This window comes from Sapajus apella, unplaced genomic scaffold (genome assembly GCF_009761245.1).
Source record: "Sapajus apella isolate SASKATOON/1434 unplaced genomic scaffold, GSC_monkey_1.0 scaffold6, whole genome shotgun sequence".
NCBI lineage: Eukaryota > Metazoa > Chordata > Mammalia > Primates > Cebidae > Sapajus > Sapajus apella.
Window position 1 is genome coordinate 37,638,989 of NW_022436946.1, and position 12,768 is coordinate 37,651,756.

At 44.7% G+C, this 12,768-nt stretch overlaps 1 protein-coding gene and 1 long non-coding RNA gene across 4 annotated transcripts in view; both read right to left on the reverse strand.

The window, feature by feature from the left end:
• The window catches only part of CCN6 (cellular communication network factor 6), a 17,816-nt gene extending 8,685 nt beyond the window's left edge, over nucleotides 1-9,131 (reverse strand). Inside the window, exons 1-2 of one of the 2 annotated variants that reach the window (XR_004267872.1) lie at nucleotides 8,594-9,131; nucleotides 11-308 (exon numbers count right to left, since the gene is read on the reverse strand). Coding sequence is in view for 1 of the 2 variants with exons in the window: in XM_032274991.1 (XP_032130882.1) it covers nucleotides 11-308; nucleotides 8,594-8,740 (445 nt within the window). In the remaining variant the exon portion in view is untranslated. The remainder of the gene's footprint in view (nucleotides 1-10; nucleotides 309-8,593) is intronic. The other variant, XM_032274991.1, reaches the window with a different exon arrangement.
• Nucleotides 9,132-9,430: 299 nt separating this feature from the next.
• LOC116549435 overlaps nucleotides 9,431-12,768 on the reverse strand; it is a 74,725-nt gene continuing 71,387 nt past the window's right edge. For both annotated transcript variants that reach the window (XR_004267875.1, XR_004267874.1), the window contains exon 6: nucleotides 9,431-10,403. This is a non-coding gene — a long non-coding RNA (uncharacterized LOC116549435). The remainder of the gene's footprint in view (nucleotides 10,404-12,768) is intronic.

The window sequence follows — 12,768 nt, forward strand, 5'->3', positions numbered from 1 at the left end:
AGACACTTACATGCACACACTCCGGTCTCATACCTAGGCCTGTCTCCTGAGTAGTCACAGTACAGCCCTTTGTGTGGGTCACAGAGGTCAGCTTCATTGCACATTTCCCCTGGTTGCTTGGCACAGATTTTACAGCATCCACAGCCGTCTCTCACCAGGCTCACTCCAGGAGGGCAAAGGGGCTTCTGATGAGGGCATTTGCAGGGCCAGTGGCAAAACTGTTTACGCTGATGTGCATCTGATGCTTCTCTAGGCCTTCCTTCAGGTGTTGTATCTAACGGTCCAGTGCGCTGTGCCCTGCAGCAGAACTTCATTTCATAATAAAAGTGATGTTAGAAATAATTTCTGTATGTAATAGTATAACAGGAGTAGAATATTTCCCCCAAACAGGTAGTATACAGTGTGGGGAGTTATAATAATAATAACACCTAACAGCATTTGACATGATTACTCTCCTTAAACTAGTCTTCACTCAGCCTCCAAGACATCACTCCTATTCCTCCTTTCTCACTGACTGCTCCTTCTCACTCTCCTTTGCCGGTTCCTTCTCATCCTCTTCATCTGTAAACCTCGGAGCCCCATGGATAAGATCTCTAAACCATCTTCCCTCCCTATTTCTCTTATCTCCGACTCACACCCCTCTTCTGAACTCAGACTCAAAGTGCCTACTTGACATTTCCACTTAGATGTTAAATAGGCATAGCAAATTTAATATGACCAAAAGCAAACTCCCACGTTTCCCCCTCCAATCTGCTTTTCCACGCACTTCTCTATGTGAGCAAATGCCAATATATTTCCAAAACACCTTGAGATCAGATCATGCTTGACTCTTCTCTTTCACATTTTACATCTAGTTCCATCAGTAAATCCTGTTTATTACACCTTTAAAAATACCCACCCTGATTATTTATTGATACCTTCTCTGTTACCATGATGATCCACATCACCATTGTTCACTTGGATGATTACAATAGCCTCCTAAATGTTCACCTTGCTTGCTCCTTTGCCCATCTGACATCTAGAATGATTCTTTAAAAATAAGCCAGTTTCTAGCCATGTGCAGAAAGCAGAAACAGGACCCCTTCCTGACACCTTACACTAAAATTAACTCCAGATGGATTAAAGACTTAAACATAAGACCTAACATCATAAAAACTCTAGAAAAAAATCTAGGCAAAACCATTCAGGACATAGGCGTAGGCAAGGACTTCATGACCAAAACACCAAAAGCATTGGCAACAAAAGCCAAAATAGACAAATGGGACCTAATCAAACTTCACAGCTTCTGCGCGGCAAAAGAAACAGTCATTAGAGTGAATCGGCAACCAACAGAATGGGAAAAAATTTTTGCAGTTTACCCATCTGACAAAGGGCTGATATCCACAATTTACAAAGAACTAAAACAGATTTACAAGAGAAAAACAAATGAGCCCATTCAAAAGTGGGCAAAGGATATGAACAGACACTTTACAAAACAAGACATACATGAGGCCAACAAACATATGAAAAAATGCTCATCATCACTGGTCATCAGAGAAATGCAAATCAAAACTACACTGAGATACCATCTCACACCAGTTAGAATGGCAATCATTAAAAAATCTAGAAACAACAGATGCTGGAGAGGATGTAGAGAAATAGGAACACTTTTACACTGTTGGTGGGAGTGTAAATTAGTTCAACCATTGTGGAAGACAGTGTGCCTATTCTTCAAGGACCTAGAAATAGAAATTCCATTTGACTCAGCAATCCCATTACTGGGTATATATCCAAAGGATTATAAATCGTTCTATTATAAGGACACGTGCACATGAATGTTCATTGCAGCACTGTTTACAATAGCAAAGACCTGGAACCAACCCAAATGCCCATCGATGATAGACTGGACAGGAAAAATGTGGCACATATACACCATGGAATATTATTTAGCCATCAAAAATGATGAGTTTGTGTCCTTTGTAGGGACATGGATGAACCTGGAAAGCATCATTCTCAACAAACTGACACAAGAGCAAGAAATCAAATACCGGATGTTCTCACTCATAGGCGGATGTTGAACAATGCGAACACATGGACACAGGGAAGGGAGCACTACACACTTGGGTCTGTTGGGGGGAAATAGGAGAGGGTCAGCGGGGGGTGGGGAGTTGGGGAGAGATAGCAAGGGGAGAAATGCCAGATATAGGTGATGGGGAGGAAGGCAGCAAATCACACTGCCACGTGTGTACCTATGCAACAATCTTGCATGTTCTTCACATGTACCCCAAAACCTAAAATGCAATAAAATAAATTAAAAAAAAAAAATAAGCCAGTTCAGTTCATATCACTCTTTGCTCACATGGAGTAGCTTCCTCATGACCTCCCATTTCAATGCAAAATTCAAACTACCGCCACGGCTCTGCATCACATGGTCCCCCCCTCCCCATATTGCTTTACCCACTACCACTCACCCTCTTGCTCCCTCCACACCAGCTACAGCAGCCTCCTGGTTCTCTGAATACTTCAAGTAACTCTGCCCCTAGATATCTTCATGGTTCACTCTTATTTGCCTTTAGGTCTGTGCTCAAACTTCTCAGTGAGACCTTCTTTGGCCACTCTTATCCTAGTCCTTCCACCATAGACTTTATACCTTTCTTAATACCTACACATTTCAGTTGTTTACTTTCTTATACCTGCACCAAGAATGTGAGCTTCTTGAAAGCAAGGTGACTGCAATCTTTATAAATCATTTGACATGGTTATTTCACTCAACCTTCACAGCAGCAGTGCACAGTAGTTATTATACTGTGTGATCGGCAGATAATGGTCCCCTCAAAGATGTCCATGTCCTCATCCCAGGAGCCTGTGCATATATGTTACCTAAAACAATGAAGGGAATTTTCCAGATGTGATCAACTTAAGGATCTTAAGGTTATCACTCGATTATCCAGGTGGGCCCAAGGTAATCACAAGTCCATTCGGGTCCACCTGGGAGGAGGCAGGCATGTCAGAGGTGTGATGGCAGAAGCAGAGGTAGGAGCAATGCCATTGCTGAAAGTTGTCATGAAGGAAGCCAGACAGCCTTGAAAACCTGGAACAGGCAAAGAATGGATTCTCTGCTGTAGCCTCCAGAAGGGAGGCAGTCCTGCTAACAATTGATTTTAGCCCTGTAAGACCCATTTTTGGACATCCAATGTCCAGAACTGTAAATAATCATGTTGTTTTAAGCCATTCAATTTGGTAATTTCTTAGAGCAGCAATAGGAAACTGTATACCCCATTTTATCAATAAGGACCCTGAGACTCAAATTATTTAAGTTGTCTTGTGTCACAGATCAAGTAAGTGATAGGAGAGTGATTTAAATCAGGCAGGCAGGTTCCAGAGCCTAAGCTCTCAACACTTACCCTCCTTCCTTTCCTAGGCCAAATCCTACTGTAAACCAGCTCTGATACTTGTTGAGAAATGCTGAGTGTATGATTGCTGAGAAATGCTGATTGTATGATAAAATATATTGTTTGCTAAGAACAGTGGCAAGGAAAATCCAGCCACCCTCACCCCAAGTGGAAAACTACTTGGGGCATTCTAAAGTAGCAAAACAGTATATGTATATCATACACCGGTGAAAACAATTCTTTAAGCACGGGATATGTGACCCTTCCCCCGTGGCTCCCTCGTGGAGAATACTTTCTAGTTTCTCCTTGATTGGTGGTAAGCAGGCATCAGCTGCCTACCTAGTTTATCTTGGTTCTACAAGAAAACACAGAACACCTGTTTGTTAGTAATAATCACCTGTTCAGAGAGAATAAATAATGTGGGTCAGCATCTGCTCAAGGCCCTCAGTTCAGGATGCTGTCAGCCCCTTAAGGCTCTCAGCTCAGAAGCCTGTTAGTCCCCAGAAAGTCCCACTTTGCTGTTCTATCTGGGTGTCTGCTTCCCAGCACCACCTGGGTAGGGGTCTCTACAGCCGAGCTGGTCTCAGTAGATACTGAACAAATCACTGAATCTCTGCATCTATTTCTGCAGCCTAAACCTCATCCCTTAAGCTTGTGACTTATTAGTTGCTTCTGGGCATATGCAATTTGAGGTTCTACAATTACCCTCCCCTGACGAACTGCTCCTCAACTAGCAGCTCCCATTTTAGTGAATGGTGTCACCATCCACTCAGGTGCCCAAGTCAGGAAGCTGAAAACCATCTGGATTTCTTCCTCTCCCTCATCCTTCACACCTAAACATGTCTGGCCTGCGGGGAGGGTGGAAACACTTAAGCACAGCATTCAGAGCCCTCCTCTTGTCTTGCAGTTCTTATAAACCTTAGGTTCCAGAAAGCTAAAGTGCCTGCAGTTCCCTGCATATATGATGCTGTTCCTCCTACCTGAGGCATTCTGCCCAGACCCTGCTCCTCCTCCATCTAGTTATCCTTCAAGGTTCTGTTTTGGTATCATCTTTTCCAGAAAGCTTCCTGTAACTTCCCTGCCTTGCACACGTCTTTGAAGGGAAATGACGCATGTAAGTGCCTATCTCTTCCAGTAGCCATAAAGCCACCCAACCTCAGGTGCTTGTGGTTCATTTGAAAGTATACCACCAGCACCCAGCACAGTGTCTGGCAACTGGCTTATGTAAATAACTCTCAATGCTTATTTGATGGAACCAGGGGCTATTGGATTGATTCTTAGATCTGAGTCACTTCACAGCTCAAAAACTCTGCATTTAGAAGTATCTGTATGAAATTCCACCAAATATTAAACCCTCAGCCTTTTTTTCTCACCACCAGTAAAACACATATACTGCAGTAAAGAGTAACATTTCAGCTTTGATTCCAAAGTTGCAAGCACAACGTGAGAATGGGATTTGATGGGGGGAATGGGACAGTGCTGGGCTTCTGGAGAAGGAGCAGGGGAAAAGGAAACACCAAAGTGGAGAAGGGAGTAGGAATAGTGAAGCTAGAATCCTAAAAAAATTTAAACTTAAAAAAAAAACTTTTGCCTACTTATCAGTTTTACACAGGCTCAGCTATAGCCACCAATGATTCAGGATGCCAGGTTCAGTGACCTCTTTGCCGGTCTCACATTCGTGAAATCTCTTCAGTCCTCCTATTGCCCCCCTTCTCTAAGGCATTTGACTCTCCTCTGCCTTGGATTTCATTACATCTGGTCCCCCCAATCCTCCCCTTATTTATCAACATACTTTTTCAATCTCCTCCACAGGCTCCTGTTACCCTGAATTTGACTTAGATTTAGGGCTATTGGTGTTTCATAACTTTAACTTTTTGCTCATCTCACTCTACACACTGTCTCTTGGATCTCTCACCCACCGCTTTGCCTTCAGTTTTCATCCTATGCAAGTTCAAAACTAAATTTCCAGCCCGGATGTCTCTACGGAGCCCTGGATCCATGAGCTAACTACATACTGGACACCTGCACCCAAATGTCCTTCAGGAAATACTCAAGTCCAAAAGTCATCATTTTTCACCCCTCAACATTTGGAGTCAGGAAGATAGGCCTCCTCTAGGCCGTCTTCCTCTCCCTCACCTCCTGTGGCCGTTCAGTGACCTATCCTACTTATTCTATTGTCCTTGTATTCCCAGAACTAGACACTCTTCCCCATTTCATGGCTACTAAGTAAGCACCGTCACTACAAGTTCCTGACTGACCTTCCTCCCTCCAGAATGACTTTTCAAGTGCATCTACTACATTGCCGCTGCAGGAATCTCTTTAAAGAACATGTCTGGTTGTATTACTCCTCTCCTTAAAGCCCATGGGTGGTTCCCCACAGTCTATAGTGTGCAGGCTAAACTTCTGAGTAAAGCGTCCAAAGCTTCTCTGTTCTGGTTCCTGCCTACCTCTTGAGTGTTAGCTCTCACACATTCTCCTTCCATGCCTTTCCATTTGCTGGACTCCCTGAGTTGTTTTTCTCCGCCCTGCTTTTCCTCGTGTTCTTTCTAATGAAATGCACACTCCCAGAACTACCCCCATGAAATGCCTCTTTATCTTTCCAGTTTTGAAGCATTTCCAGATCATCTCTGAGGTCAAAAGGTAACACTGTTGAAATCCAAGGATAAAGAAAAAATCATAACAGTAGACTGAGAAAAAGCATTACATAGAGAATTACATTAAACATGAGGTCTGACTTCTCATCAAAAGATGGAGAAGAAAGAGATGGAGGAGAAGATGCCCAGAGACAATGCTGAAAGGGAAAAAAATCTGTCAACCCAGAATTATATAGCCAGTGAAACGGTCTTTTAAAAACGAAGCTGAAATAGCCTGTAATCCCAACACTTTGAAAGGCCGAGGCAGGTGGATCATTTGAGGTGAGGAGTTCAAGGCCAACATGGTAAAACCCATCTCTACTAAAAATACAAAAAATTAGCCAGGTGTGGTGGTGTGCACCTGTAGTCCCAGCTACTAGGGAGGCTGAGGCAGGAGAATCACTTGAACCAGGGAGGCAAAGGTTGCAGTAAGCCAAGATGGTACCATTGCACTCCAGCCTGGGCAACAGAGGCAGTCTCCGTTTCAAAAAACAGAAAATCTTGAACAGTAGACTGAGGAAAGGGGGAAGCATTACATACAGAAGTACAATAAAACTAAGATCTGACTTCTCATCAAAAGAAAGAGGAGGAAGGAGAAATGGAGAAGAACAAGGTGCCCAGAGACAGTGTTAAAAGGAGCAGGGGCGGGGGGAGGAAATCCTGTCAACCCAGAATTATACAACCAGTGAAACCATCTTTCAAAGATGAAGGTGAAATAAAAACATTTCTGGATAAACAAAACCTGAGCGAAATTGTTGCTAGTAGATCTGCCTCACAAGAAATACTAAAGGAGGATCTTGAGTCTGAAGATATTCTGTTATGATAGTAACTCAGAAATACAGGAAAAAATGAAGGGGCCTGGACATAGTGAATATGTGGGTAAATATAAAGAATTTTATAATTTTCTCTTTTCCTCAGACACATTTTGATTGTTTTCAACAGCAAAATCTCAGGACAGCAAGAGTCAGTAGAATGGTACAATAGAAAAATTTTAACAACAGATCCGAGCCTTGCAATAGCTCTGTGATCTTAGAGAATTTCCCATCATTTAATCTCCTCTGTAATATGGGATTAATAATGACCACCTTGTAAAGTTGTTTTGATGATTAAGATAATACCAAAAGCACTCTTGGGCCAGGCAAGGTGGCTCACACCTGTAATCCCAGCACTTTGGGAGGCCAAGGTGGGCAGATCACTTGAGGCCAGGAGATCGAGACCAGCCTGGCCAACATGGCAAAACCCCATCTCTACTAAAAATACAAAAATTAGCCAGGCATGGTGGCACAGCCCTGTAATCCCAGCTACTCAGGAGGCTGAGGCAGGAGAATCGCTTGAACCCAGGAGGCGAAGATTGCACCACTGCACTCCAGCCTGAGCGACAGAGCGAGACTGTCTCTAAATAAATAAATAAAGCCCCCAGCACAGTATTTGGCATATAGCAGATATTCAGTAAATGCTAGGTATTATCAGATATTTTATGAATTTATGAATTCATAAAAGCAAAGTTAAGTACAAAATAATACATTCTTACCACTCTGCGTGTAACACCTTTCTGTGTTTGTTGTTTATTTTGTACACATCTCTCTATGTTGGAATACTTGCTGTTTAAGAACAGGTAGCCTCTCTCAATCCACAATGATAGTTTTTCTCAAGAACAGTGGAAGAGAAAACACACTGCCAAGGGGTGCACCCCTCCACGTGACAGCAGCAATGACCCAGACCACTGACATTCTTATTGTGACTCTTTTGAAATTGTAAATCTCTCCATATATGGTATAACAATTTCCAATCCCTTGTTTCCTAAGATATATCTACTACTTACAGCTGCAATCAACTACTAACTCACAGACACAGCCATGTTTTCTAAATCACCAGATTTCAAAAGCTCCATCCCCTTGTGCCAACAATTACCTCCACCGTGTAAATAAATCAACAATTAAGTCACCTTGTTTCCATCTTATTTAAAAAGACTAAGGCAGTGAATTGCTCATCATAAATTAAACTTCCTTTTGGCCCGTTGCTGGAAATATTTCCAAGCTCCCACGGACTGATTCTCTTTCAGGAAGTGAGAAACACATGGACTGAGAAAAGACAAAGTAAGAGAATGCTTTCAAAATGTAAATGTTTGTTCCAAAGTGCCCCTTTCAAACAAGGACAGGCTTCACTGGAAAAAGTCACTGTCAAGATTCATTTTTCCAGGGGCTCTTTGCACAGTTTGCAAACGGCTATGGAAAGTTGAGCCTCCGCCTGGAACTGGCATGGAGAGAGAGTTTCCCGTACCATGCCAGGCTGTGCCTTAGGCTCTGCTACAAAAATCTATAGGAAAGTGTGGGGCTGTTCAAACATATTGAAAGGGGGCTTCGGTGCCATTACCTCAAAGGGAGAAACGTTTTACGTTTCTTGCATGAAGCTCAAGAACTAACACAGAACTTTCTCTGGAGAGGAAAATGGCTTCCTATTTCTTATGAAGTATTTCCGCAGGCCATTTATCCTCCCTCTTTCCCCATCTTCATTTTGTTTAGCTTTTGGCCTGAAGCACAAGAATGGCTGTAGTCTCCGGAAGGGAAAGAGTCGGGAGAGAGGACTTACCTGTGCCAGGCCGGCAAGGAGAAGAGTGGAGAAGAGGAGCCCCCGCATGTCGCTGGAACCGTGGAGCCACCGTGAGGGACAGAGAATTCGCTGCTTGTTCATTGCTCCGGGTGCACAAAGCTCCCCTGTCTCCTCTGCAAACCCCATGCGCCTCTGCACAAGAACACACACCCTGCACCTCCCACGCTACCAACTCGCAGCCTGCACTTTCATTTTTAAGGATCCGTTTGAACACCCTGTTTACTTTCATGGGATTCTTCTAATACCTGCCTTCGTAGTGAGTGTGACACAGGTCAGGAGTGGGCGAGCACTTTCCTCCCAGGACGCACAAGGGCAGGACAGGTAGTGACTATTCTCTGACTGACTGTGCCACCGGCTCCTGGAGAGCAGAGGCTGCCTGGACAACAGGTGGGGTCCCATGTCGCTCCCTTCCTTGCCCTCAGCTTCTCCATTTGTGTTTGCCCTGCTCCGGGTCCTCTCTGGGCTGCTTCCTTCTCCCCCTTCACCCTCGTGGACAGAGTGCAGGCCTGGGCGCCCCACAGCACCCATTGCAGTGTAGCCCTGGCTTTCCCCCTCCATGTTAATGACAGGCTCTCGAAGGGCCCTGATTCCACCCACTCAGATTCTCTCGGAGGTGCCCACAGTGCCCTGGGCTCACCTTCATCCCTACACCTTTCTCACACCAGGTGGACTGTGGGTGGAAAAAGTACAGATGGAGCAGGGGGCGGACTCCTACAGTACCTGGCCTGAGAGATGCCTCTTTCTGGGGCCACAGTTCCGTGACAGATGGCAATGAAGTTAAACTCCATTTTTCCAGGCCTAAAATCAAACAATTACACAGGTAGCGATCATTCCTTTAATGAATGAAGATTAAACATAAAATGTTGACAGGTTTGCAGTGCTTCTCGTCTTCGTACTCACCTCCCTGACACGTGTGGCCACCAGCCCATCTCCTCCTGTGCATCACGTGTGGCCTTCGCTTCTCCACGTTCCCAGCCTGGGTCTCTGTTCCCATCTTCACTTGCCACTGCACTGGTACTCCGTCCCTCTCAGATCCAGTGTCCAACCCACTGCTTGCCCCATCCCAAGGCCTGTTTCTAGTTCCTTTGACCCGGTACCTATCCCGCCTTGTCCTGCTGCCTTACCTATCCTATACACATTGCTCACCTTCGTTTCTGCTCAAGACGGTCACTACTCTATAAAGACAATGTCAAGCCTCGCTCAGGCCTGAGCTGAGGGCCTGGGAGAAAGTAGGCTGTCCTCTGCCACAGAGAATCTGGTGTCTTTGGAGAACTACAGACACCCTAAAACCTGCAGACTATACATAACTTACTAAGGAGTCAGTTATACTATACGTATATACACATTGAACAACAAGGAATACCCAGCACAGTTAGGGTGTCAGTGTCTTATCCTGCTTCCCTAAGATATAGGACAAAACCAGAGAATGGAGTAGTGAAGAAAATGGGTCTGTTTTGGTCCAATCTGATGTTTTCATCTTCCTGGTTCACACCATTGATCTGTGGGTTCCCAGCCTCAGTGATTTCCACACCACACCGGCCATCAGGATGGATAATTTCATGTTTCTGGTTTGTCTATGGAAAGCAGAGTCGTCGCAGCCCAGCACTGGGGCACTCATCAGCTGTATCACTCCAGCTCCAAGTCTCCTGGTTCCATATATAGTAATGCACATATCTGTGCTATGTTTGAATTTAAGGAGTTTCACCCTCTTCCCATTTGCTCTCTGTGAAATGCTGGCAGCAGCAGGCGTTTTTCCAGAATCATCTTCCGTCCCTCTGCTGTCTCACTGCTGTGGAGCAAGGGAAGACAGATGTCGACCATCCTTGCCTCTTGGTAGGAAAGGAACATCTTGCTTGAGAAGTAACCTGCAAAACCTCCCCCAGCTCCAGAACACACTGGCTCGGGGTTACTCACTCTCGCATGTGTTTAGACATTGTTAGCTGTGGGAGCTCCCATTTAACTCTTTCCAGCCTACTATGGGTAGACTCAGTGAATATGGTATTTTTAGAGGTTGGGGCTGCTATTTCTGACCTTACACAATAAAAGCTATCACAGTGTGTGTCCTGCTCTGAGCATGTTTTCCCATTATCTCATTTAACAGAAGGCTCATCTGCCTAGGAGCTCATTTCACAAGTACTCAGTTTGTGATGTATGTTCAAATAGACATGGCGCTAAGCATAACTCAATGTGTACCATGTTTTATGATTTACAAAGAAGTTTCCCATGTATTATATTTTTTAATTTTACGGCTCAATGAGGTGAGCAAAAGCAGTATTACCATCCTCATTTAACAGATTAAAAAGCGAAAGCTAAGCGATTATACTTGGTCAATAAAACACACTTAATCTGTGCCCTCTACAGCTAAATAATCTGCTGGTAGAGAAGACGCTGAACAAATAAACACACAAAATATCTGTCATTGAGAGTTGAACAAAGACTAATAGTAGGAAAGAAGAAACTATGAGAGAGAATGACAGGTGGGAGCTAATTTAGATTGGGGCAGAGAGGATGTCTGAGAAAGTGATGCATGGAGTCGAGAGATGAAGCCTGTGAAGGCTTGGGAGGCGACTCGCAGCCGGGCATCTTTCCACCGGCAAGATGCACACCCCTCACAGTGACCAGCTCCCCACACAGAGCATATCCCACTGCTCTTCCCATACGATTCCTAAAATCATTCCATTAGGAACATCATCACCTCTAGAATGGTCCCTTCTCCTGGGAGTACCAGCCATCCGGGCAGGCAGCGTTCAGAGCTCATGCCTGTGGTCTCAGCACAGTATGAGTCTTCCTTTCTTCATCCCCACTTTCCTTATCTTCCTATCTTACTGGTTGTGGAGAAGGGAATATTGACAGCCTTGAGAAAAGAAACAGATATCATTTGTATAAGTAATGTGTTGAATGTGTGCTATGAGGGGGGTCAATATTTGCTCCTGTGAAACTAGAGATAAAGTCATAATAACACAGCCTGGGCAACACAGTGAGACTCCATCTTTACAAAATAGAAAGTAAAAAATTAGCCAGGTGTGGTGGTGTGTGCCTGTAGTCCTAGCTACTTGGGAAGCTGAGACGGGAAGACTGCTTGAGCCCAGGAGGTTGAGGCTGCAGTGAGCTATGATCACATCTCTGCACTCCAGCCTGGGAAACAGAGAGAAACCCTGTCTCCAAAAAAAAAAGAAAAGAAAAAAAAGGTGTAATAATAATAAGAGCTAACACTGAGTGGGTGTCACTGTGTCTCAGTATTGTACTGAGTGTGGTATACGTATTAGCTCATCTGACCCTTCAGCACCACTGTGCCCATGTGCTGTTATCACCATCTCTGCTTTACTTATTAGGAAACTGGAGCAAGGTCACATGGTTAACAAGAGGCAGAATGAAGATTCCAAGAACTTCATTACCAGGCTCTGCTGCTCTCTGCATGGCAGATAAATGACACCATGATTAGTAGCAGAATGACTTATTGAGAAATCAATTTGCATTGAGTTCTCAGTATTTCTCATCCACCTGCTCCCCTCCTGAATTTCAAGAAGTTAGTGAGGCCCCTTAGGGTTCCCTCCTATCCATCCTTTAAGCACACAGTGGAAGCTGCTGGAATGCTTTATCTTGACTTTTGAGATCCTGCCTTGTTCTCACTGGTGAGTGGTGATGCTGGGAGAGGAGGGGGAGGAGTGCAGCTGAGGGTTGGGTAAGGACTGGGCATTCAGGCCTCCCCGTGCAGCAGCCCAGGAAGGCAGCTAGAGCTCAGAGGGACTTGATGATTCATGGTGCTTCCAGGAGACTGACCCAGTACCAGAGTGCCATGTACTGGCAAGTTCCTCAAAGAACTTCATGAGGATGCAAAGCCTCCTCAGAGGCTATGCAGTGTCTATGCAGACTTGGACCACAGAGGTATTGGAGGAAAACTTAGGAACTGATGATCAGAGGCCTGGCCTCTTTTCTAGGCACCTTGTAGGCCTGCTGGATTGTTGTTCAACCCCCACTCGTGGTGGCAGTGGTGTGGGTGGGTGGGTGGTCATGATGGTGGCCATGGTCTCAGGGTGCGGAGGAATGTGCCAATGATACCTTAGAACAAATCCACCTCAGGATGGAGGCAGGGGAGGAGGGTTCAGAGTCTGGTTTAATTTGAATTAAAGGAAATGAAGCTGTGAAGTCATACT